At 49.7% G+C, this 25,319-nt stretch overlaps 3 protein-coding genes across 11 annotated transcripts in view; 1 reads left to right on the top strand and 2 right to left on the bottom strand.

The window, feature by feature from the left end:
- Positions 1-25,010, bottom strand: part of PRSS47 (serine protease 47) — a 32,180-nt gene extending 7,170 nt beyond the window's left edge. For 2 of the 4 annotated variants that reach the window (XM_030804821.1, XM_030804887.1), the window contains exons 1-6: positions 24,919-25,010; positions 22,486-22,601; positions 20,943-20,969; positions 19,971-20,133; positions 18,219-18,496; positions 15,018-15,184 (exon numbers count right to left, since the gene is read on the bottom strand). In XM_030804821.1, the coding sequence (XP_030660681.1) occupies positions 15,018-15,184; positions 18,219-18,496; positions 19,971-20,133; positions 20,943-20,969; positions 22,486-22,600 (750 nt within the window). In that variant the 5' untranslated portion in view covers position 22,601; positions 24,919-25,010. Of the gene's footprint in view, positions 1-3,046; positions 3,445-6,414; positions 8,700-15,017; positions 15,185-18,218; positions 18,497-19,970; positions 20,134-20,942; positions 20,970-22,485; positions 22,602-24,918 lie in introns of those variants that run through there. The other 2 variants (XM_030804752.1, XM_030804700.1) reach the window with 2 other exon arrangements.
- LOC115832935 (serine palmitoyltransferase 1-like) overlaps positions 1-25,090 on the top strand; it is a 44,749-nt gene extending 19,659 nt beyond the window's left edge. Inside the window, exons 7-8 of one of the 5 annotated variants that reach the window (XM_030805020.1) lie at positions 1,573-1,690; positions 25,011-25,090. In XM_030805020.1, the coding sequence (XP_030660880.1) occupies positions 1,573-1,690; positions 25,011-25,040 (148 nt within the window). In that variant the 3' untranslated portion in view covers positions 25,041-25,090. Of the gene's footprint in view, positions 1-1,572; positions 1,691-1,856; positions 1,986-16,840; positions 17,269-20,218; positions 20,931-25,010 lie in introns of those variants that run through there. The other 4 variants (XM_030805077.1, XM_030804968.1, XM_030805156.1 and 1 more) reach the window with 4 other exon arrangements.
- Positions 24,032-25,319, bottom strand: part of IARS1 (isoleucyl-tRNA synthetase 1) — an 80,916-nt gene continuing 79,628 nt past the window's right edge. For both annotated transcript variants that reach the window (XM_030804530.1, XM_030804566.1), the window contains one exon: positions 24,032-25,147. In XM_030804530.1, coding sequence (XP_030660390.1) covers positions 25,000-25,147 — 148 coding nt within the window. In that variant the 3' untranslated portion in view covers positions 24,032-24,999. The remainder of the gene's footprint in view (positions 25,148-25,319) is intronic.

The following is a 25,319-nucleotide window of genomic DNA, read 5'->3' as shown; positions in this document are numbered from 1 at the left end:
AATCTAGAAGGTTCCCCCACATTCCACATGCCCAAGATTCCATGATTCAGACCTGTAGCCTGCTTTATTGACAGATCTAGCATGATGTATTATATTTAAAGAAAGGAGACACTAATTAATAATGTTCCAAGGCCAGGTCAGATGAGTTTCCAGAATTCACATTATTGTACACGCAGTAGTCATTCTGTAAAGGCTTGTTGAGTCCTAAACTGGGAAGATTCAGTTGTGCTACCTAGTACTTTTTATTGTCATTTCATTCTGAGGGAAAAACAAATCGTTTTGGGTGAAACAAACTAAATGAAAGGAATCTAAAATGTTTAGCTCAGTGTCAAATAGACATATATCACATTTGTGTCCTAGGAGGTAGGTCAAAAATCAAATAATATTTGTTGTTATAGGATAAAATAGACTTTAAATGAACCTGACTAGATAGTAGCCGAGATCGTGCCACTGCCCTCCAGCCAGGCTGAGCGACAGAGCGAGATGCCATCTCAAAAATAATGATAATAATAGTAATATGGCATAGCATCTCATGGCAGCTGTAGTAAAAATACAGGATTAAATTTAATTTAATTTAAAAATACAGGATTTGGCCCCTAAAGATCTATCTTTCTCCCTGAGAAGCTACAGATTTTTGTGCTGTTAATCCTAAGTAAAAAGAAAATAATTTTAATCCAAGTAAAATCTAAAACTTAACATGCAAATAAGGACATTTTTCTATCGAAACATACTGCTGTTAGTCAAAATATAATGTATGTTTGGTATTTGTTGGGTTTTTCTTTGAGACAGAGTTTTGCTCTGTCACCCAAGCTGGAGTGTAGTGGCACAATCTCAGCTCACTGCAACCTTGACCTCCTGAGTTCAAGCGATCCTCCCACCTGAGCTTCCCAAGTAGCTGGGACTACAGGCACAAGCCACCACACTCGGCCAGTTTTTTTTGTTTGTTTGTTTTTGTTTTTGCTGTATTTGTAGAGATGGGGTATAATACTGTTAATGTCAGAAATCATCCCTGTAATTTATGAGAGACAAAATAAAAACTAAAGACATAGATAATAAGCAAGGAATCATAATATAAACTGTAGTGAGTAGCTTGTGAAGGATCCAGACAGTATGGAAAAATAGCAAATGGTGGAGCAGAGCCTTCCCTAAAGTGGGTGATGAAGAAGGCCCCAGCAGCAGGCAGTGCTGGAGCTGGGCCCCGGCACGTGCAGCCAGCACAGGGAAGAACAAACATCGGGGGTGAGGGAGCACATGGCAAGGGAATGACAGGCCACGGTGGGGCCCGGAGGGCCTGTAAGGAGGCACAGACTCCCTGGTGGGAGGCTGGGGCCACGAGAGCCGGTCCTGCACTCAGGAAGCCACATCACAGGCAGACTTTTTTAGATGAGGAAGCACTGCCCAGAGTGCCTCGTTTCCCTTTCTTTGTTGGAATTGGAACGATGCTTCCCGTCAGTCGCAAGCTTCTGTACGTTCACTGTGCCTTGACATTGCGGACTTCTAACATTATTTCCCCGTGAGCGATCTTCGAGCCTGGAAGGGACTTACGGCTGTGTGTGTGTTTCCCTTCTTCAGCATTTCTGGATTAAAAGTGGTGGGGGAGTCCCTTTCTCCAGCCTTTCACCTACAACTGGAAGAGAGCACTGGGTCTCGCGAGCAAGATGTCAGACTGCTTCAGGAAATTGTAGATCAAGTAAGTATCCACTGACTTGAGGCAGTCCCCCAACACCACTTCTGCCCTTGCCCCAAGCAGTTTTTTAATGTTAATTTTTAAGAAAAGTCTCTTTGCCCTGAGAGAGAAGAGGGTAGAAAGGAAGATGCTGGTGACCCGCTCTTGACATGGAATCCTAATCTTCCAGGTCCTTCCTAGCTTCTGGCCATGGTAACAGGCAGCAGGCCCTCCCGTTGGGTCAATATGTGGCTCCCTCCAAAGACACTCTTGTTTTGTACCACTTTGCATTTAAGTATACTTGGCCTCTGCTGAAAAATTAGCCTTGCAGAAAACTCACTTGCTCACCATTTTACAAAGCCAGGCTTTCCTCTGTGTAGTTGGGGGAGGCATTGTGTGTGGGCATCGCACACATTCCTGGACGGCTGGCTGTCCCCGCAGCACAGCTCAGGGACAGTCCACTCACAGTCACCCTGAAGTCAGGATGCTCTTGTAAACGGAAAGGAAGACCACTTTTTATAACATGCCTAATTTGGGGAGATTTATTTAAATTTATTTATCTTCCAAAAGTTATTTTACTAATTGTCTAAGAAGCACGTCACCAGGGAAAACCGCTTGCCCCTTTTCATCCAGTAGCACTGCCCCTCCAGAGTGCTTGCTGCCCTGGGCACGCGGGTTTACAGTGGTTCAGAGCCAACAGAAGTTTCTTTAAAAGGGGGAGGAAGGGCCGGGCGCGGTGGCTCACGCCTGTAATCCCAGCACTTTGGGAGGCCGAGGCGGGCGGATCACGAGGTCGGGAGATGGAGACCATCCTGGCTAACACGGTGAAACCCCGTCTCTACTAAAAATACAAAAAATTAGCCGGGCGCGGTGGTGGGCGCCTGTAGTCCCAGCTACTCGGGAGGCTGAGGCAGGAGAATGGCGTGAACCCGGGAGGCGGAGCTTGCAGTGAGCCGAGATCGCGCCACTGCACTCTGGCCTGGGCGAAAGAGCAAGACTCCGTCTCAAAAAAAAAAAACACACACACACACACACACAAAAAGGGGGAGTGGGGAGGAAGAGCAGCGGAGTAACCTGGGCAGGAAGGACTCAGGAGGGGCACTGGGATGCCACCCACCCCGCACCCCTCTTCCAAGTCCTGGGATGCTGGACATCTGCTTTCAGAAGAATCTGGACTTTTATGTGGGCTGCTGCTGCTGCTTTGAGAAAAATCTAACATATACCTAGTATGTATTTGAGAATGAAAATGGGCATGATTCTGCTTCCTTGTCCAGAGGCTGTAGCTATGTACGATGCTACTAGGTTTCTGGGGTCATAATGGCAGCTACCACCCATCACGTGCCTTTCCTAGGCGAAGCCCTGTCCTGAGCCTCGTCTGCCTAGACAGCCTCTCAGTCAGGCTCTTCTAGGCCACATGGCTGTGCAGTATACAGACCGGGTGTGCAGGCAGCCTCTGCTGCCTAGCTGGCTTCAGCTGTCCTATGTCCCAAATGTTTGAGCCACATAATCTGGAATAACAGATTTGTGGAGAACTTCATAAAATTTGTGGCCTTCTAGAGTCAATTACATTAAAAAATAAATAAAAAGCCCCAGGATCTGAGCTTCCTAAGGAAACATGTCAGATTATGAATGATCAGGCTGGAGCTACTTACCTTGTGAGGTGAGGAGATGCAGCTGATGTCCCCTCAGGCACAACTCTGTGGACATGAAGACTCTCTCGACAGGGAAAAACATCCCACTGCCTGCTTTACTGCCTCATTGTTTGTATTGTAACGTTCCTTAAATACAGACAAACACAAATATATAAAATATGATAAGATCCTGATAAAGCATTGCTAGTGGAAAATTAAATGGCATTGAATGCTTACATTTGAAAAAAGAAAGGTCTAAAATCAATAATATACACCTTCACATAATGAAACCTCCCCAAAAAAGAGCAAAATAAAACAATACCATGAAGAAGGAAGAAAATAATAAAACACTATAACCAAGAATTTTTTCCAGAAATGTAATGCTAGTTCAATACTCAAAAATTATCAGTGTAATCCAGTATATTAACAATTTAAAGAAGAAAACAAAAATGGTCACATCAATTAATGCAGAAAAAGCATTTGGCAAAATTCAACATGGCTTATGTTAAAAATTTTTAGCAGACTAAAAATAGAAGTTCACAACTTCAACCTAATAAAGAACACCTACAAAAAACTAAAAGCTAACACCATGCTTAGTGGTGAAAGAATTAATGCTTTTCTTCTAAGTTCCAAAATGAGGCCAGAATGTCCCTTCTCATCTTCTTTTCAATTTAGCACTGTAGGTCCTAACCAGTGCAGTACGAAAAGAAACGGAAATAAAGACATACAGATTAGAAAAGAAGAAATGTTACCATTAATATTCATGGATGACATGATTGCCTATACAGAAAATATCAAGGAATCTGCAAGAAAACTCTTAGTAAATGATGATATATTACTTTATCAAAGTCTAAGGATACAAGAGCAATACACAATCATATTTCCAAATACTAACAATGAAAAACTTGAAACAAAAATTAAAAACAATGTCATACACAATAGTTCCCCCAAATTGAAATATTTTGGATGTAAATTTTTTAATAGAGTGTGATAAAAGCAAGATAATTCTAATGAAAGGAACCAAACAAGACCTAAAGAAGTGGAGAGACATACTACTTTCATAGATTGGAAGACTCAGTATAGTAAAACATCAACTCCCAACAAAATTTGTTTTTTTCAATATTATTCCAAAATGTGTATGAAAAGGTAAAGAAACTAGAATAGCTAAAACAATTTTGGGAAAACAGAATAAAGTTGGAAGATATTAAGACTTTCCACAAAGCTATAGCATAAGACAGTGTGGTACTGGTGGAAGAACAGATAAATGGTTCAATGTGAACAGGGTAAAAGAGTGCAGAAACAGACACATACAAAAACAAAAGTCTGATAATTTACAAGCGTAGAAAAGCACTATAATGGAAAAAGGAATTGTATTTCTAACAAACACGTAAGTTAACTAAAAATGAATCATAGATTTAAATGTACACTTTAGTACACTTTTAGTACCTTTTAGTTCCCTTTTTTTGGTTGAAAGTGAGACAGGATGTACTGGGCGAAAGGAACAGAGGTAAAGAGGTCTTTTGTGTAAGGCTCTGTGTTTATCTGGCTGGTAGTTAGACTGTCTTTACTGTTTGGTGTTGCTGTAGGTGTCAGAGGCAAAGTGTACTTTGGTGTCCTTGTTAGTATCTCCCCTCTTGTCTTTGAGTTTCCCTACAGACTCCTTCTTAAATAAGTGCGGAGACAGTCAATTCCTGCCATTATAATTCCCTTATTACACAAAAGTCCCACTGATGTGGTGGTGAGGCGCTTATGTGGGAGAGGAAATGTTCTATAGTCCTGTAATTAGGTTCCAGGCACAGTGCACAGTGAGCCTATGCTCCTAGGCTGTGATCTGCACATGTGTTTCTCAGTAGCGTGTGTCCCTGGTGGGACAGGAAGACACAGGGAACTGAAGTTTGACACTTCTCTTTCCCCAAGTCAGTCAGGCTCTGATAAAACCTCAATACATTAGGCTCTGGTAAAAATAGTTTCTCTTAAGGATAGGCTTTTGCAAAGTAGAACTAATGTTCTGCTCTTACTTCAAAATGGTTGCTTTTCCCATCGTCCTGCCAAAATCAGGAGGGGATTTTTCTCAGATCTATACCCTGAGAATCTGGTAAGGCTACTGAAGGTAAAACTCCTGAAAGTTGGGGCTCTCCTAAGACTGGACATGGAGTTTTTAACGGTCAAACTCATCCACATTGAACCTTCAGCACTTTGTCAATTACAGTTTAGGTTTTCCTACCCTGGGATTGGCTCCAATGGCCATCTTTTACATCTGAGCTTCCCTTCAGATCAACTGTGATTCTCTGTATCTGCCTGTCTCCAGATTTGAGGATAGTAATCTGCCCTGTGACCTCAATTCTCTGAGAGATCTAAGAAGAGTTGTTGATTTTCAGTTTGTTCGGCTTTTTTTTCTTGTTTTGAGAATGGGAGTGATGACTTCCAAGCTTCTTATACTCTAGACTGGAAACTGGAAGTCTTTAATTAATCTTGGTTCATTTCATTTCACTCCCATAGCTTGTCTGGGGATGACTTTGGCAACAAAAGCAGCAATCCATGCCAGTGCACCATCTGGGAGAACAGGGGGTCCCTGACGATGACTCTAGGGCCCCTCCATGCCCTACTCCAGTTTCTCTCTTCAGGAGTGGATATCTGAGGCTCACTTTGGGGACAGGTCAGAGTAAGCCTCCCTCAGGTGTCTGAGGCTTGGATAAAAGATATCTTGGGTGCAGTCTGTGGATGTGGAAAGAACAGTGTTTGAGCTCTCTCAAGAGAGATCTGAGTTTGCATTTCTGTTCCATTACATACTACCTATGATATCTTTAAAAAGCCACTCAACCCTAGCTGGGTATGGTGGCTCACGCCTGTATTCCCAGCACTTTGGGAGGCTGAGGCGGGCGGATCATGAGGTCAGGAGAGCGAGACCATCCTGGCTAACATGGTGAAACCCCGTCTATACTAAAAATACAAAAAATTAGCCAGGCGTGGTGGCGGGCACCTGTAGTCCCAGCTACTCGGGAGGCTGAGGCAGGAGAATGGTGTGAACCCGGGAGGTGGAGCTTGCAGTGAGCAGAGATCGCGCCACTGCACTCCAGCCTGGGCGACAGAGTGAGACTCCATCTCAAAAAAAAAAAAAAAAAAAAAAAGCAAAAAAAAGCTACTCAACCCTAATAGGCTGCAGTTTATCTTTAAAAATAAACTCAACCAGGATAAGGATACTGAGCACTTACGTTGGTTTCAAGTAACAGGGAAACTAACTGTGCGGGAACTGAGATTTGTTTGATGTGTCATGTGGACTAGGTATGTATCCCCACCCTTTGGTTTAGAGGCCTGAGAGCATCCGGGAGGACAGGAAATCACCTAACCCCTGGCATAAGGTGTATAACAGGCAGGCCCTCAGGACACAGCCAGCCTGTGGCTGCCACAAAAGAGAATAGTGGCTCTGGGGACAGTGGAGTGGCTAATACTCTAAACAGAACTGCCCAAGCTCCCCTGACCTTGTGGAGAACATGCATGGAGCACATGCTGTCTTGGTAACTCACTGACCTCTCAAGAGTCCTGAGCAGCCCTGCTCTGAGACCCCATAACTGAGCTTACCACCAGGGGAGGGAACACTTTCTGTGGAGACCGCTGAGCTCTAAGGCTGGACACTAGTAGTGGACATATTACTAGGCATAGCAGTACCTCAGTGGCGGAGCTCTGGTCAGAGGCAGGGACTGCTGGAAATACCCCTACAGGAGTGGATACTGGGAAGACACTTTCTTCAGGCCTCACAATATTATTTTGGGGTGAGAATTCCTGCATGAGTAGTAGAGGGTTTAAGCCAGTGAGGTCCTGGTGTTGACATGCATGTGAGTGCATCTGTGCCCCTTGCCTGCGAGGGTACAGGAAATGTGGCCAATACCAAGACTGGGGACGATGTGCACTGAACCTTTTGGATGGCGCCTTGTCCATACGGACATGTGCTAAATGGGAGCTCTCCTGTTTTCTCGTGGTCTCTGAAGGCTGGGGGTAGGCTGTGCTGAGAGGCCTTTAGGAGTCCTGCTGGCTGCACAGGGCTGTGTCCAGCAGGCTTGCAGGAAGGATGGCCCAGAACACTATTTTGAGGCTTATTGCTGGGGCGCTAAATCCTGCGTCAGCTAAGTAGATAAGGTCATACCAGGCTCTACCAGCTGGAGGAGTGCAGACTTCTTTGGGCAGGGTTGGCCAAGGGCCTTAGACAGGAGGGAGCATGTTTATGCAGGATTGGGGGCTTTGGGGATGGGCAGTGGGTCAGGTGCCTGCAGACTTGGGGAAAGCAGGGCCTATGGGGACAGGTGAGGAGGGGCAGGAATTGTCCTTAGGCGCAGAGCTCTGATCTGAGCATGGCTGACCTAAACCTCAGGTTTTGGCCTGGCCATCAGGACCCTCCTCCATCTGCTTCTGTCAGTCTTTCCCAGACCCTCATGTTTTGAAAGCACTCTAGCTGCAGGCTGGAACCCTCTTCTCATGGCTGGGATCCTGTTCCCCAATCCTGCTCCATTACTTTGTGCACCAGCCACTTCCCTTTTTCCGTCTCCACTGGGAGTCGAACCTCCTTCCTCCATGCCCCAGGAGCACTGTTCCTCTACTTCAGAGAAGCCCTTGCTCCCTGGCACTGTGGACACCAGGTGTAGTTTCAGCTCCTCTGAAAGCCTGGGTGCTTCCTGTGGCAGGAGCAATGTTGAGTGCAGACTGATCCTGCTCCCTGCCAGCTGGTGGCCTCAGCTCCCTCAGCACCCCTAGTATCCCCCCTACCCCTGCTTTCCTCCTAGGAGCCCACTGTTGAGATTCTCTCTGTGAGGTCCCAGGTTCCTGCCCTGGGAGTCAGACAATGAATCCTATGGAAAGGGCAAGCACTAAGGAGCAGGAGGGGCCTGGGAGGGCCGTGCGGGGTGGAGGAAGAGCAGATGACTCTCTTATTGGGTTTGGTTTTGTGTTGCCCAAGCTTGGTTTGGGGAATGGCAGTTGATAGGCAGAAAAGCCAGGATTAGGAACCATTTAGAGGGACAGTGGGCTAGGGGGAGGGAGGGTCCAGCATGGACACCTAGGCCTGAGCAGAGAGAAGGGGTCGAGGGGCTCTGTGGTCATCACAGGGTCTGCCATGGGGCCCTGAGGGTAAGTGGCAGCAGGAGCCAGGTCTGTGGCAGCACAAGGGCTGCGCAGGGCCCAGGCAGGCCAGCAGCCCTCAGAGGCTTGGGTGGAGAGCCGGTGTGAGGAACCATCGTGGGGTCAAAAAGAGGAGTGAGCCTCATGATTTCGTCGATCCAGTTGGTGAAGTAGGTGACCCTGGTGAAGATGCTGGGGTAGGCAGGATGCCGGCAGTCCAGGCCCCAGCTGGCCAGCCCCACCAGGACCCAGGCACTGGGGAGGTAACAGACTAGAGGCCCCCCGGAATCACCCTGAGGACAAAGAAAGAGGAGTTAGCTTTGGGGGATGAGTGTGTCTGAGACACCAGGTGGCAAGGTCAGACGCTCTGTGCCTCTGCTCTCTGAGTCAGGGTCCTGCTGCAGACCCACCAGATAGAAATCTCCAGGCATCAAGCTCCTCAGCTGACCCTCAGAGTGGACAATCATGGATCTGAATCTATCAACACGTGAACCCACCCTCTGCCCTCTACACCCAGAACAACGCACTGCTTGAAGCCTAGAGGGGACAGCTGTATGTACAGGGCCTGAGAGGGGCTGGGCCTGCTAGCAAAGCACAGCCAGCTGAAACCTCTCTGCAGAGCACAGCTCTTGTGAACCCTAAGCTGCAGCAGAAAATCCCCTCTGGGGGCCCCTTCCTTGTTTGTTCATTTGGGCCTTTGGTTTTCTCTCAACTTTTTGGTAAAGTATCTTTAGAAAGTGCCCATGCCCAGCCCCTGTGGAGACAGCCCACATCACTACGGAAGCAGGCAGGGGTCTCCAGAAAGTTGCTGGGATTTACTGGAGTCCTGAAATGCTGTCAGGGTGGGATCATGCAGTTGAAAGCTCCCTATATCATGGGCCAAAAAGTGAGACCCAAAGAAAGGGTGTCAGCCGGGCACGGTAGCCCACGCCTGTAATCACAGCACTTTGAGAGGCCGAGACAGGTGGATCACAAGGTCCAGAGATGGATACAATCCTGGCCAACATGGTGAAACCCTGTCTCTACTAAAAATAAAAAAATTAGCTGGGTGTGGTGGTGTGTGCCTGTACTCCCAGCTACTCGGGAGGCTGAGGCAGGAGAATCGCTTGAACCCGGGAGGCGGAGGTTCCAGTGAGCCAAGATCATGCCACTATACTCTAGCCTGGCAACAGAGCAAGACTCCATCAAAAAAAAAAAAAAAAAGGGGCAAGAAGGAAGGAAGGGAGGAAGGGAAAAAAGAAATGGTCTCATCTTCAGGGTGGTGGGAGGCAGGGCCCACAGCCGGCTCTTCCACCCACTAGTCCAGGGTGCACCTGGGGCATCCAGTGTAGGCACTGCTCTTGGGAAACACGGGGAAAAGACAAACCTCCTCCCCCATGGTGCTTAGATAAATAAGCCAACTTACCTATGGAAGCGGGGGGACATTTCATATCCATGGATCACAAAAAGCTTTCCTGACCTTACACTCAGAATAGGAAACAGAACCTACCTCTGCGAGGTCCAGAAGAGAGGGCCCAGTTGGTGCAAACCAGGAGAGGACGGGGCAAGCCTTGTGGGAGGGAGCGAGGGGGCAGAGGGAGGTCCCAGAGCCACAGAGGGGCAGCTTGGAGAACTGTATGCTGGAGGGTGGGGGACACGTGACCTGTTTAAACCATCAGTCTGGTGCTGTGTAGAGAAAGAACAGTTGCTGAGCACCAGGCAGGCAGCTACAGGAGGGAAGAAATGGTCAGATTTGGGATGGTATTTTGAAGGGGGAGCCAAAGGACTTGTGGATTCTGGCCTTTTCTCACCAACCAGGGAAAAGGTGTGGAGACAAAAGGAAGAAGGCTGAGAACTCGGCTCCGGGGTCTCCAGCACTGACAGGCTGGAAGGGCCCAGCCCCTCAGGCCCTGTACATACAGCTGTCCCCTCTAGGCTTCAAGCAGTGTGTTGTCCTGGGTGTGGAGGGCAGAGGGTGGGTCCATGTGTGATAGATACAGATCCATAATTGTCCACTTTGAGAGCCAGCTCAGGAGCTTGATACCTGGAGATTTCTATCTGGTGGGTCTGCAGCAGGACCCTGACTCAGACAGTGGAGGCACAGAGCATCCGACCTTGCCACCTGGTGTCTCAGACACACTCATCGCCCAAAGCTAACTCCTCTTTCTTTGTCCTCAGGGTGATTCTGGGGGGCCTCTAGTCTGCTGTCTCCTCAGAGGCAGCTGGTAGCAAAAAGTGGGAGTGGAGCGGCCGGGGCCTGGCACCAGGAGCTGAGTGTGAGATGCTGCTGATGCATCAAAGGAGCAGTGACTCTGGCAAGGCAGAGGCTGTGGACAAAGTGGCTCTGGTGGCATGAGAGGGACAAGCCTGGATTGGGTGATTCAGTGCAGTCAGCCCTGGGAGGAGTCTTCAGGAAAGAAAGGTGGAGAAATGGGGCAGTAGCTGGAGGAGATTGTTGCCATGCCTTGATGTGGGAGGCATGAGAGGGAGAGCAGGGGACACAGGAGCAGGGGAAAGGCCCTAGCGACCCGGTGCTCAAGGATGGGCTGGCCCAGGGTGAGCCATCGGGGCAAGGGGGAGAGACTGGGCAGATCAGGGTGGGCAGATGTGGGGCCAAGAAGAGTGAGCTTCTCATTGCTTCATCTTCTCAGTTTGATGAGAAGCAAGACAGCACACTGAGAGGGAGCGGCCTGGGCTGGGGGAGTGGAGGCCAGAGGAGAGAGAAGGGGTGACATTGTTCGGTCACTAAAGAATGCTCCCAAAGACATCCATATCCTCATCCCTGGAACCTGTGAATGTGTTATCTTACATGGCATAGGGGACTTTGCAGCTGGAGTTGAGTGGAGACTCTTGAGATGGGAGATTACTCTGGAGTATCTCAGAAGGCCCAATGTCATCACAAAGTTCTTTATAAGGGAAGGCAGGATGCAGGAGGGTCAGAGTCAGAGGAGGAGATATGACAACAGACACAGAGGTCACACTGATAGCTTTGAAGATGGAGAAAGAGGCCACGAGCCCAGGAGTGCGGGCGGCCTCTAGAAATTGGAAAAGGAAATTGAATCTCCTCCTCTAGAGCCTCCAGAAAAAACCCAGCCCTGCTGACACATTGATTTTGGACTGTTGCGCTCTAGAACTGCAAGATAATAGACATCTGTGGTCTCAGCAACCCAGTTTGTAGGGATTTACTCCTGCAGCCCTGGCAAATTCATGCTTGGGATCTTCTTGGGAGTGGAAAGTGCTTTCGCTGTCTCAGATCTGCCCCTCAGTGCTTCCCTACTTGGAGTGCCCACCCAGCTTGCTTGAGGGCAAGAGGAGGACTGGCCCTCCGGGCAGTGGTCCCTGACTACTCCAGGCCTCAGTGATCCATGCAGATGAACCACCTGCTTGCTAATGTCACGCTTGATTCTGGGCCAGTCTGGGAGAGACAGGAAGGACTCCAAGGGTCTCTTGGCGCTGACCCTTGGGAGCTCTGAGTAGATAGAGGAAGTCCCAACATTAATGTACCCCATGCAAACTAGGCTGTGGTTTGCACTATGGAGACAGAGGAAGCCACGTATAACTGGTGGGCCTGGTGGTAGATCCCACAGTGAGTGAAAGGGCAGGTCTAAGATAGGCCCAGAAGAATGAGTATAACTCATAGAGGAAAACAGACAAGGCCAGGAACATGGAAGCCAACACTTATTAAGTACCTGCTTAATGCCAGGCTACATTTTCTACAGGAACCTTATGAAGTGGAGGCTGTTAGCAAGCCCACTGCACGGGTGAGAAAACTTAGCTAAGGTCACAGCACATGCAAGTGACAGAGTGAAGACTGCAACCAGCTCTGTCCTGCCCGCAGTCTAAGCACTGAGTCACCCTGCAGCTCTGTCTCTCCTCAAAGCTGTTTTTGCGTGCTCCATGCAGGGAAGAGAAGAGAGCCATGGGGTAGAGGTGGGGACTACAGCAGATGGCTCAGCAGGAGATGAATCCAGATAGAATCTCACAGACAGGCAGTGGTGGCTGAAAGACTCAGGAGATGTCCACCTCAGTGGTGTCCTCGGCCTGGGCAAGGAACTAGAGAGGCAGGGCTGAGGGCACTGTGGGATGTCCAGCAGGCAGGCAAAGTGTGCTAGCCTTGAGGCTCCAGGGGCATGGCCTTCGCAAGAGAGGCTCGTGGAGAACAAGGCTAGAAGGGAGCTGGACTAAGGACTTGTTGGCTGAGCCCCACCAGGGCTGGGCATTGGGCAGGCTCCCTGCTCCCCATGGGATACAGATGACTCTGTGAGGAGAAGGGGCCAGGCCACAGTCAGAAAGGAGGAACAATAAAGTATGTGGACGTGGACAGGAAACCAAGAAGTCTGGAGCTGGCTCCCGCTGGGCAGGCAGATGGGCCGAGCTCCCTCCCACTACTCAGCTAGCTTGCTGGGCAATATTGAAAACAGTGCTGCCAATGAGCCCCTCCCATGGGCCAGGGGGATTCAGGGCTCAGACTAGGGGGCAGGAGAGACCTGGTGCTAGTTTTCAATCTATCATTTTGCTAGCATTGTGGCCTTAGTGAAACATATTCATTTCCAAAGGCTTGCCATAACACATTGACACCATCTTGATGGCTTAGAAGCAACAGAAATGTATTCTCTCAGTTCTGGAGGCCACAAGTCTGAAATCAGCATGCTTCCAGGGACACACTACCTCCAAAGGCTCTAGGGGAGGATCCTACCATGGCTGTTCCAGCTTCTGGCAGGACAGGCATTCCTAGGCTTGTGGTGGCATCCCTCCCCTCTCCACATCTGTCTGCACATGGCCATCTTCTCCATGTGTGTCTCTATGGCCTCTCCCCCTCTTTTAAGGACACCAGTCATTGAATTTAGGACCCACCCTAAATCCAGGATGGGTTCATCTTGAGATTCTTAGCTAATTGCATCCGTAAAGATCCTATTTCCAAGGCCGGGCGCGGTGGCTCACGCTTGTAATCCCAGCACTTTGGGAGGCCGAGGCGGGCGGATCACGAGGTCAGGAGATCGAGACCACGGTGAAACCCCGTCTCTACTAAAAATACAAAAAAAATTAGCCGGGCGTCATGGCAGGCGCCTGTAGTCCCAGCTACTCGGAGAGGCTGAGGCAGGAGAATGGCATGAACCCGGGAGGCGGAGCTTGCAGTGAGCCGAGATTGCGCCACTGCACTCCAGCCTGGGTGACAGAGCAAGACTCCGTCTCAAAAAAAAAAAAAATCCTATTTCCAAATAAGGCCACGCTCTGAGGTTCCAAGTGGACGCCATCCTTTCAACCACCTCATGGAGGCGGCCTTGGAATCCTGACATAGCTGATGAGGACCCAGGCTCAGAAGGCGAAGAGAACATCCCAGGTCACAGGGCAGGCACATGTGGTGAAGCAATGCCTCTCATTCCAGGGTCCCAGCACTTTCCTCTCTGCCCCACAGTGGTGTCTATGCAGAAGCTCAGCCCACAGATGTCAGCTTAAGAGGCTACAACCTGTGGAAGAGGTTGTGGAGGCAGGGTTGGCCTTGGAGTCACAACACCTGGGCCCAGGTTGTACTGCCTCACTTAGGCTAGCCACTTTTCCTCTCTGGGCCTCAATTTCCCCACCTATAAGATGGGACATTACAGAAAGTTGAAAAGGATCTTCACAATCCATGTATCTTACAATGAACTTATGTCCAGAATATATAAAGAGCTCCTAGAAGAAAAAGATAGACAACCCAACAGAAAAATGAGAGGAGAAAAAGAACTTGAAGGGAAACTTCATAGAAGATAATCCAATAATAATAAACATACAAAAAATTTTAAGCCAAAAACCACTACACACTCACCAAAATGGCCAAAATCAGAAAAGTTGAAAAGGAATAAATGTTGGTGAAAAAAGCTCTCATCCTCTGCTAGAGGGGAGGCTGTTTGCTATCCTCTGCCAAAGCTGAACACACAGACACATCTTTTTATCTAGCAATTCTACTCATAGGATTCTATGTAATAAAATATATTCATCTGTGCCCCAAAGACAAATACAAACATGTACATAGCATAGCTACTCACAATACCTCCAACTTGGAAACTACTCAAATACTTATCCAATGTAGAATTCAATTCACACAATAGCACACTGTAGAGCAATGAAGAACACACCATAACAACGTGTAATAGTATGGACGAATCTCAGAAATACACTGTTAGGACACAAGAGAGTGCTGACTGTAAATTCCACTTACAGGAAGTTCAGAATCTAAGGTGTTAAAAGTGAAGGTGCTGGTTACCCTTGGGCATTAGTGATAAGAAGGAGGCACATGGGTGCTTCTCGGGTGCTAGTAACATGTGTCAGTGTAGGAAAGTTCATCAAACTATATACTCATTAATTATGTACTCTTGTGTATATATATAAAATGCTTTAATAAAAAGTTTAAAATATATTTAAAAATGCTGTTTGAAGATCCTTCCAACCGATGTTCCAGCTGGGATGGGCTGGGCAAGGGGCTAGTCTAGGGGAGACTTCTGAAGGATGGAGCCCAGGAGAACACTCAGAGGAGAGGAAACAGGAAGTCCAGGGGACTCCACAGAGAGAGCAGAGGCAACACAGAGACCCATCACAAGGGAAACTGAGGTGAAGAGAATATGCAAAGGAAGAGAGGAAATGACCGTACTCACTTTGCAGATGGACTTTCCTGTCGAGAAGTCCCCCACACACAGCATCTCCTCATGCACAGCGTAGGTCTTGCCTTTGCCAGTTCTTTGCCCATATAAGGTATTACAGAGTGTGTTCTCAATGAGGTCCACCTTGCCCTCCTGGAGATAGAAGGGTGGTGACAGTTGCACTGCAGAGATAAGGGGGAGGTCAGTGACATGCCTTGTAGGTTAACTAAGAAAGCTCAGGCTACTCTGAGCCCCTACTCTGCCTGACTGCTAACCACAACCCCCCAAACATAGGTTTTCTCAGAACTGCCGAGCTTTAAATGCTGCTTCACTCTGCTACCCATCCTTGATAAGCTTCTCTTCATTTTCTCAAACCTTTGCATATAGTCATCCTATTCCCTCTACCTCTCTCATAGCAAAAGATCACACCTCTCTTATTCTACAAGGGGCAAATCCCACCAACACATGACTCATTTATTGGAACTTAGCAACTATTCACTGACCAACTTACTCTTTCATGAACCATCCCATCCATTCCCCCTCCATCTATCACTAACCTTTCTTCTCCACCCATCATCCCATCCACTCACTCACCCATTCCTCCATCTACCTATCTTCCCACATCTGCCCATTCATCCACTCACTTTCCATACATTTGCCCATCCATCCATCCTTGCATCCATCTCGCCATCGAGCCCTCCATCACTCACCCACCTATCCTCCATCTACCTGTCTTCCCACATCTGCCCATTCATCCACTCACTTTCCATACATTTGCCCATCCATCCATCCTTGCATCCATCTCGCCATCGAGCCCTCCATCACTCACCCACCTATCCTCCTCTCCACCTATTGACACAACCACCCACTCCATCCATCCACCCCTCACCAGTCCTCCTATCTACACATCTATCCAAACATCCATCTACCAACTCAAATATCCATCAATCCATCCATCCATCCACTTATCCTTCCATCCATGCAGTCACCCATCCTTCTAGCCATCCATTATCCATCCATTTATCCATCCATCCATCATCCATTTACTAACACAATCACTGACCTATTTGCTCATCTATTCAGCTATCCTGGTGCTTTTACATGCTAATGATATAGATAATTTTTAGTAGAAAGTGACAGATTATATGAAATGATAAATTAAATATTTTAGATTAAGTGATATGAAGAAAAAACAGGAAGATGTGATAGAGGGGGTTGCCTATTTTAGCTCACATGATTAAGTAAAACCGAGAAAAAAAAACTGAATAGTAAATGTAAAGAAGTGACTCATGCAAAGATTAGAATGACAAGCAAGCTAAGGAAAAAAAAAAAAATAGCAGCTAAACGCCCCGAGATAGAAATAGCCTTCAGATGTTCAAGGAGTACCCAGGAGGCCCAAGAAGATGGGGTGGGGTATGTGAAGCCTGCAGTAAAAGATGGGGTATGTAATGGCTGCAGTGAAAAACGAAGAATGGAAAGGGTGCATTGGAAGGTGGGATATGTCATGACTGGAGCAGGAGATGGGGGATGTGAAGGGTGCAGTGGGAGGTGGGGGATGTGAAGGGCGCAGTAGAGGTGGGGGATGTGAAGGGTGCAGTGGGAGGTGGGGGATGTGAAGGGCGCAGTAGAGGTGGGGGATGTGAAGGGTGAGGTGGGAGGTGGGGGATGTGAAGTGGGGGTGGGAGGTGGGGGATGTAAAGGGTGCTGGGATTGCAGGCGTGAGCCACCACGCCTGGCCAGGTGTCTGGATTTCATTCTGCACAAATGAGAAGTTACTGTAGATATTGAACAGGGAAGTGACATGACTAATATTTAAAGTAACACTCATCCACATGGAGCCTACAGTGGGGGCACAGAAGAATGGAAGCTGGGTGACCAGTTCTGAAGCTACAGGCAAGAAATGCTGGTCTATCAGTGTCATGCAGCATGGTGGTACCAGCCCAGGAGCGCCGGTTGGGATATTAAAACAAGTATATGTTGCCTCTACCCTCAAGGCATAACCAGTTGTGTGTGTGAATGCTGGGGGCCAGCCAGCAGATGATCAGGGAGAACCCCCTCCATCTAGTAGTCAAAGGCCATGGATGCTAGCAGAGCCCCACTCACTGAAGACATATTCTGTCAAAAATACGTACAGCACCTCTGCTGAGAAATACTAACCCTACACATAATGAAATATATGTTCTTCCTTTTCCCCTTAACATCATACCATAAGCATTTCCCTAAACTGTAAACACTCCTTTCTTCAATAAACACTCTTGTGTATAAATCTTTGCCTACACTTCTTTTCTATTCATCTAACAATGAAAACACACACAGCTCTCTCCTCTGTTATTCAGTCACATAACAAGACTGAAGTAGGTGAATGACCCAGGTTAGGATAAGAGCAACGTGAAGATCAGAGAGGGTCAACAGTTCTACGTCGCAATCATTCTGACTGGATCATGCAGCCTCAGAATGCAGAGCCACCATTTGTTTCCTCTCCACTCTTTCCAAGCACCTTCCCAAGCAAGGGACGATCCAAGTGTTTAGTGGTGACCTAGAATGGGCCAGCCCCCAAGCATGTCTTTGGAGTTCAGTCGAGTCATCTCAGACCCATGGCTGATTAAAACCCTAAAAGAGTGGCTCACGCTTGTAATCCCAGCACTTTGGGAGGCCAAGGTGGGCAGATCACCTGAGGTCAGGAGTTCAAGACCAGCCTGACCAACATGGAGAAACCCTGTCTCTACTAAAAATACAAAATTAGTCGGGCATGGTAGTGCATGCCTGTAATACCAGCTACTTGAGAGGCTGAGGCGGGAGAATTGTTTGAAACTGGGACGCAGAGGTTGCAGTGAGCTGAGATGATGCCACTGTACTCCAGCCTAGGTGACAGAGTGAGACTGTGTCTCAAAAAATTAATAAGTAAATAAACAAATAAAACCTTAAAATGAAAAGCCATGAAGACTCAAAAGAACCCAGATTCTGGATTCTCAAAAGTTAAAGATTCCCAGACTTTCAGAGCCTGAGACTCAGGGGACTCTAAAGCTATGGGATCACACACTTTCAGAACTAGAAGGGCCCCAGCATGGTGGTCCTCACCTTACCGGTCATGAAAATGAGGCACAGAGGGCCAAGTCCAGTGGCTTCTTTGCCTGGCTAAGCCATCCTTCCTTCTTCCCCTCTGCCTCCCTCTCCTTCCCCTCCCTCATCCTCCCGCCTCTCCCACACCCCTCTCACGGTCTTCGGTGAGCATTCCCCAGCCGGTTATCCAACAGGACACGTTACAGGGCAGGTGCATGTCCCGGGATGGGAGGCAGACAGGGACAATGTAGGAAGTGAACTTCACAGGCAGGTGCAGCTGCAACATGGCAATGTCACTCCCAAAGGGGTGGAGCTTCTCAAAGTCTGGATGGGTGATGATCTGGTGCACAGACATCTTCTGGGTGTGCTGGGTTTGATGATACAGTTGGGTGTTTCCCAACAGAACCTGATAGTTCTCCGGGGCCTGGGATTTGCTGGAGGAGGAAGGGCCCATTTTTACCAACCTCTGGGAGTGCGGGGCAGCACTCTCTTTTTACATTCGCATGTAACTGCCCACACACCTCTGGGTCCTTCTCCCCTGACATGATTCCAGGCAGCTTTGTATCCCCCTTTCTGACAGGAGCTCTTCTTTTTTCTTGAGGCTAATGGATATTCTACTCACAACCTCAGGACATATGGCTTCCCCAGCACACCTTTGAATCAGAGGAACAGAGAATCCTAGTGCCAGGAAAGTCCTTGACAGAGTCATCAAATCGAGCCCTTTTATTTTACACAAGAGGAGCTCTGGCTTAATTCTGGCTCCAGCCTGACCCTTCCGAAGGCTACCTATGACCCGCTTCCTGGCCTAACCACCTTTCCTGCCCTCCCCAAGGGTGTCTTCCCCACTGTTGTAAGCACTCATAAAGGATTTGTTCAATGCCCAGATGAGTGCATGAAACTGATGCTCTCCTTGATCCTGAACACAAGTGATGAAACTTCTGACCTTTGTGCTTTGTTCACATGGGTCAGCCACCAGGAAACCCCTTGCCACACTCCCCATACCAAAGCCTCCCCCCTGGCAAGCACCTGCAGCTCCTCATCCTCCCTCAAGACTGCAGCATCTCTCTGGATGCCCCTGCCTTGGGTCAGCTCTTCTCACTCACTCTGGGCTGTCTCTCCTGCATCCTACTTGTTGGAGCTTGTGCCTCGCCTTCCCATAGAGACACCTTCACTTGGGGTCTTGTCACACTCTGTGCCATAGAAGGTCTTGGGTGGTGTGACACCCAGGAGATGCTCACAGCGCCCAGTTGGAATCTCAAAGCCACTAAGTGCCCAAGCTGACTCCAGACCTGGACTGTGATGCCGTCCTCTCCCTCTGAGTCCCTCCATGACTGTTCAGAAGCTGGGCACTGAGTCAGGTTCAGGAGGGCCAGAGGAGTAGCACCCCTGACTGTCCACGTCATTCTCCAGGGTCAGGGGGCCCCACTCTTCCCACTCATGCATGCAGCCTGGCACAGCTCCTTCCAGGCATAGTTTTACAGAAAAAAAGCATCGCCTGGCTGCTGGCTACCTGCAGAGTCCCCAGTCCCTGCCTGGAGTCTGACTCACAGGAGCGTGGTGGACACTGAAGAGAAGCCCTGCAGGTGGCCAGCACAGACACTGCCAATGCTCTCACACATGTCTGGGTTGAGCAGACATAGGGGCCAGGGAACTCCCTGCCAGAGCTGAGGATGAAGGATGAGGAGGTTCTGGGCAGATGGAGGGGCAGTGGGTGGAGAATGGGGAGGACAGTCCTGGTGGAGGGGACTGCGGGTCAAAGGCAGGCACCACATCAGTTTGGTGGCAGCAGACTTCCCCAGAGCAAAGCCCAGAGAAGAAAGGCATAACCCCCCCAGCCCCCTAACCCTCATCCCTTGCATCTTCCTCCCCATCAGCCCCTCTGCTGGGGCCCAGGGAAGGAGGACTCACTTGAGAAAGCAGTGGGCCGTCGACACCAGCCAGCGGGAGTTGATAAGGACAGCTCCACAGAGGTGCGAGCCCCGGTAGAGCAGGCTGGCCTGCCATGGCCACTGGCCCGCTGCTGCGTCCCGGCCACCATAGATCTTCCCCACCACGTTAGGCTTCCCACACACTGTAGAGACACCCCGGTCGACCTGTTAGAGACACTAGTGGTGCCCATGAATGCCACCCCAGTGAGGCCTCTGCTCTCTTCATAGATGGGAAAACCAAGGCCAAAGAATAGGTGACCTGGCCAAAATGACGGAGGGCTACTCCAGCATCTGCCTTCTATGGCCACTACCAGGACCAGATGACAGAATACAACTGAGCAGGCTCTGTGGGAATGAGGGCCCAGGGGTCTGGCAGGCAGGGCAAGGCTGACCCAGGGTGGCCACAGCAGCTCATCCGGACTTGCCAAGGACTGGTGGACTGGAATCCAGCCCTAGGACTTTATTTCCCTCCATCAGAACACCTGTATGCCTACTTTGCAGGTCAAAGAACTGAAGGTCTCAGGGGTGTCCAAGTGGCTGTGCCACCCCCCCCGCACCTCACCCCATTATCCCAGGGAGAGAGATTCTCAGGCAGGAGTCTGTTGTGCTGTGTGACTTGGGGAAACTTGCTCCCTCTCTCTGATTCCTGATCTCCTATTTTTAGAAGGTGAGGGGGTGGGGCTGATGTGGACATCCTTGGTGCTGAGACTCACAGCTGGGAGGGGGAGCTGCAGGCCTGGACCCCTGAGAGGCAGTGTCCTGATCCCTGGCCTACCCTTCCAGGCCTCAAGAAGGGGACATGAGACCCCAGGGCCCACCCCACTCCCGGGGCCCAGCAGCAGTCCTGGTGCCGTCTCCCTCCACCCAGCCCCAGCACCAGGCCCTGGCGCCCCGTCCAGTTCCGTGGACCCCACACCCAGTCCTGGGACCGAGAGCGGGAAGCCTGACCCACCTTGCTTGATGTCCTCTCTGGAGCCACCTGGTTGGAAGGGGAGGAGAGAGAGACAACGGATTCGGGTGACTTCCGGCCCTGGCACCAGGCCCAGAGCCCCGCCCTTCTCCCCACCCCCTCTAGCCTGCAGTTCCCCCATCTCTCCGTGACGCCTGCCTCTCCCGGACACTCCTTACCCCACCCGGTGCCGAGCCCTCGACCCCGTGCCCCCGTGGCCCAGTGGAGCCCTCAAATGCCCCCTGCCCCCTGCCCTCTGCCTCCGAGGCCGGCTCAGCCCCACACTCTCTGCTTCAAACGGACCTTGGCCCTGCTGCGCGCCCGAGCTCTCTCTGGCCACCCCCGAGCTCTCTCTGGCCTCCCCCGGAGCCTGCGAGGGGCTGGGGACGCGGCACTGTGGGGCAGGGGCGGCCTCCGGGCTCAGGAGCAGCAGCGGCAGCAGAGACCAGAGCAGGGGCCCCGGCTGGGCTCTGGTCCGCGTTGACCCCACACCCATCGCCTGACGGGAGGACAGAAGGAAGGGGAACTGGAGCCGACCCTGACCCCCGAAACGGGCGGTGACTCCCGGCCCGGACTCCTGGGAAACAGGTCCTGACCTCGCCCTCACCCCAGCCCCAGACAGGCGCTGAACCCAGTCCCTAACCCCGTCCCAAGACAGGCCCTGACCCTGACCCCGCCCTGACCCTCCCCATGTCTGACCCCTGAGACCCAGGAAGCAGTTTTTTGCCAAAGAATTCCTTAGGCAGCGGCAGGTTCCAGAACAAAGGAGAGGGTGAAAGCTGCGGGGGAGCCTGTCTATCCTTCTCTCCACTAGGGAGACAATTCATAATCTCCAAAATGCATCTCCTTTCTGGGACCTCTTTATCTCTGCACCTTGAAAGCTGTCATCTCTCCAGGTGTTCTGGGCTCCGGTTGCCCTTTTTTTTTTTTTTTTGAGGCGGAGTCTCGCTGTTGCCCAGGCTGGAGTGCAGTGGCGCGATCTCAGCTCACTGCAAGCTCCGCCTCCCGGGTTTACGCCATTCTCCTGCCTCAGCCTCTCCGAGTAGCTGGGACTACAGGCGCCCACCACCACGCCCGGCTAATTTTTTGTATTTTTAGTAGAGACGGGGTTTCACTGTGGTCTCGATCTCCTGACCTCGTGATCCGCCCGCCTCGGCCTCCCAAAGGGCTGGGATTACAAGCGTGAGCCACCGCCCCCGGCTGCCAGTTGCCTTTTCTAGATAGGTGAGGAAGACGTAGAGAACTCGGGCCAAGACTTGTCAAGAGTTTCCAAGGGCAATTTGGGAAGAAGATGAGAGGAGGACATGAACATCTGTTCCCAGCTGGCTCATTGACTCACCTCTGTAATCTTAGCACTTTGGGAAGACAAGACAGGCAGTTCACCTTGCAGCCAGGAAGGACTTCAGCCTGGGCAACATAGCAAGACCCCCCCTCCCCCACCCCGCCACCCACAATCTCAACAAATAAAATAAAATAAAATAAAAATAAAATAAAATAAAACATCTGTCCCTAGGTGGAAGAGGCTTGGTATTTCTCTTAGGAATACCTGTTTCCATAACTGTGGAGATGACACCAGTCCCCAGGTCTGAGTTGGCAGCACAGCTCCACTGCACAACTGTGCGCGCTGAGAGCAGTTTCAATGTCCACCCTCCTGGAGCCATGCTGCTCAGAAGAAATATTACGTGAGCCACATATGTAACCTTAAATTTTACAGTAACAACATTCAACTACAAAGAAATAGGTGAAATTGATTTTAATAGTACATTTTATTTTACCCAGTATGTCAAAAAATTATTGTTTCAACAATAATGCAGTTAAAAATCATTGAGATAGTTCACATTGTTTTCCATGGTAAATCTCCAAAATCTGGTGTGTCATGTTGTCTAATCACGGCACAACTCAATTCGGCCTCGCCATTTTCAGGTGCACAATCATCGTGTGTGGCCCACGGCTGCTGTCCTGGACAGCACAGGACAAGTGAACACAAACGCCCTCCCTGCCCTTCTCCTCCCACACCTGCTAGCCTGTAAGAGGAGGAAGCAGCCCTTCCTGGGTTCAGTGTGGTGGTTCATGGTGGCTGAGACAGGCCAGAATCCCAGGGCTGCTCTGAGGGAAGGAGCTCAGTCTGGGCTCTGGCCTCCTCTCTTGAAGAAATGGAGATGTGACAAGGCGTGGTGGCTCATGCCTGTAATCCCAGCACTTTGGGAGACTCCATCTCAAAAAAAAAAAAGAAAAAAAATAAATGGAGATGGGCTCAGCACTTTGGGAGGCTGCGGCAGGAGGATCACTTGAGCCCAAGAGTTCAAAACCACTCTGGGGAAGATAGTGAGACTTTGGGTCTACAAAAACAAAAAAGCAAAACAAAACAAAACATTAGTCAGATATGGTGGCACATGCCTGTAGTCCCAGCTGCTAGGAAGGCTGAGGTGGGAAGACTACTTGAGCCCCAGGGGTTGAGACTGCAGTGAGCTGTGATCATGCCACTGTACTCCAGCCTGGGTGACAGAGGAGACGGTGTTTCAAAAATAGAAAAAAGAAAAGAAAAGGGACTGGGGGAGATTGTGAAGACTAATACACATGAGGACTTACAGTAGGACTTGGCCCAGAGTAAAGAGCAAAATACACCAGCCCTTGTGCTCCACACGGCCTTTTTGTTTGTTTTTGAGACAAGGTCTCCTCTGTTGCCCATGCTAGAGTGCAATGGCATGATCTCAGCTCACTGCAACCTCTGCCTTCTGGGTTCAAGCAATTCTCCTGCCTCAGCCTCCCAAGTAGCTGGGACTACAGACACCCACCACCATGCCCGGCTAATTTTTTGTATTTTAATAGAGACGAGGTTTCACCATGTTGCCCGGGGTGGTCTCGAACTCCTGAGCTCAGGCAATCCACCCACCTTGGCCTCCCAAAGTGCTGGGATTACAGGCATGCGCCACTGTACCGGACGGACCTCCACACAGTCTTGTTTTGTCTCACCAAGCCAACGGCTAGAGTTGCCCCCAAAATGGTGGCAGGGGAATTCCCAGAAGGGAGTGCCCCAAACCATCCCAAGATGGGGTCAGTTGGGATTCCAAAGAAAAGCACTAACACCAGGGTGATTAGTCCAAAACATTTATTAGAGGAACCTGTGTACAGAGGCTGCAGCAGTACGTTTGAGGGACAGCAAGAGACAAGGAGCTTCTCCCTAGGTACGTCTGCAGCAAGGGGACTGGAGTTTATGGATGTCAGGGTTGAAGGAATTTATCTCAAGGCCAGAGTCAGTTTCTTTCTGTGTTTTAGGCAAACAACCTAGATATCTCTATCAATGCTGAGGCCCAGCTTTGGGTTCAAACCTGCAGGGAAAAACCTGTAGCTGGCTGCATCATAGAGTGGTCAAGGCGCTCTGTGATCTTTGGTCAAGAATGTTAGGGGGCCAGGCGTAGTGGCTCATGCCTGTAATCCCAGCACTTTCGGAGGCCGAGACAGGCGGATCATTATGCTACATGGGAATGCCTTTGTTTAACCTGGGGATCTTGAATCATACTGAATAGCCTTGATAGTATGATTCATGGCTGGGGTGGGACAAATCTATATAGCCTTATGGTGTGGGGGGGTACAACACATCAGAAATACCAACAATGTGATTTAGGGTGGAGGTTTTGGGTTATGCATGATCAGCTGACCTAGAGACTGCGATTAACCACATGGACAATCAATCATGGATATGTAAAGCAGCCTCAATAAACACTCTGGGTTCCAAGGCTTGGGTGAGCTTCCCTGGCTGGCAATACTCTGTGCGTACTGTCACACACTGATGCCAGTAGAGTAATGCTTTCTGACTTCAGAGAGACAGGACAAGAGCTGTGTTTGGTACTTCTCCCAAGCTCTGCCCTCTTCTCTTCCTTTGGCTGATTTTGATCTTTAACATTTCCCTGTCGTTAACTGTAACCACGAATACAATAGCTTTCATTGAGTTCTGAATCATTCTAGCAAATTATCTAACCTGAGGGTTGGTTTTAGGAATCCTCCAGGCTTACAAGTACTCGTCTTCCATTCACTCCGACTTCTACCAACCAGTCACTTTTTACCTTCCAGATGCCAACTGTGGGGGGAAGAGTTGCTTAGCAACGTGGAAATGGGAGAAGCTATAAGGCTTCCCAGTGTTCATGCGATCGTCCCTATTTCTGTGCCTCTTCCACCTTTCATCCCAGAGGTAACTGGTGCTGTGAATTCTGAAATGTAAGTAAGTTTATTAGTTTCTCCATTGATTTAGAACTGGGGTTTCCTGGGTCTACCAAGTTAGTTAACACCGTCTATCTGCTTTCCAATTCCCCAAGTTCTGTTTGTTTCCTCTATTTTCTCCAACTTGGGGGTTTTTGTGTGAATACATCTGTTGTAGCAGCC

The sequence above is a fragment of the Nomascus leucogenys genome, chromosome 1a (assembly GCF_006542625.1).
Source record: "Nomascus leucogenys isolate Asia chromosome 1a, Asia_NLE_v1, whole genome shotgun sequence".
Taxonomy (NCBI): Eukaryota; Metazoa; Chordata; class Mammalia; order Primates; family Hylobatidae; genus Nomascus; species Nomascus leucogenys.
This window is presented reverse-complemented; position numbering and strand designations above follow the sequence as displayed.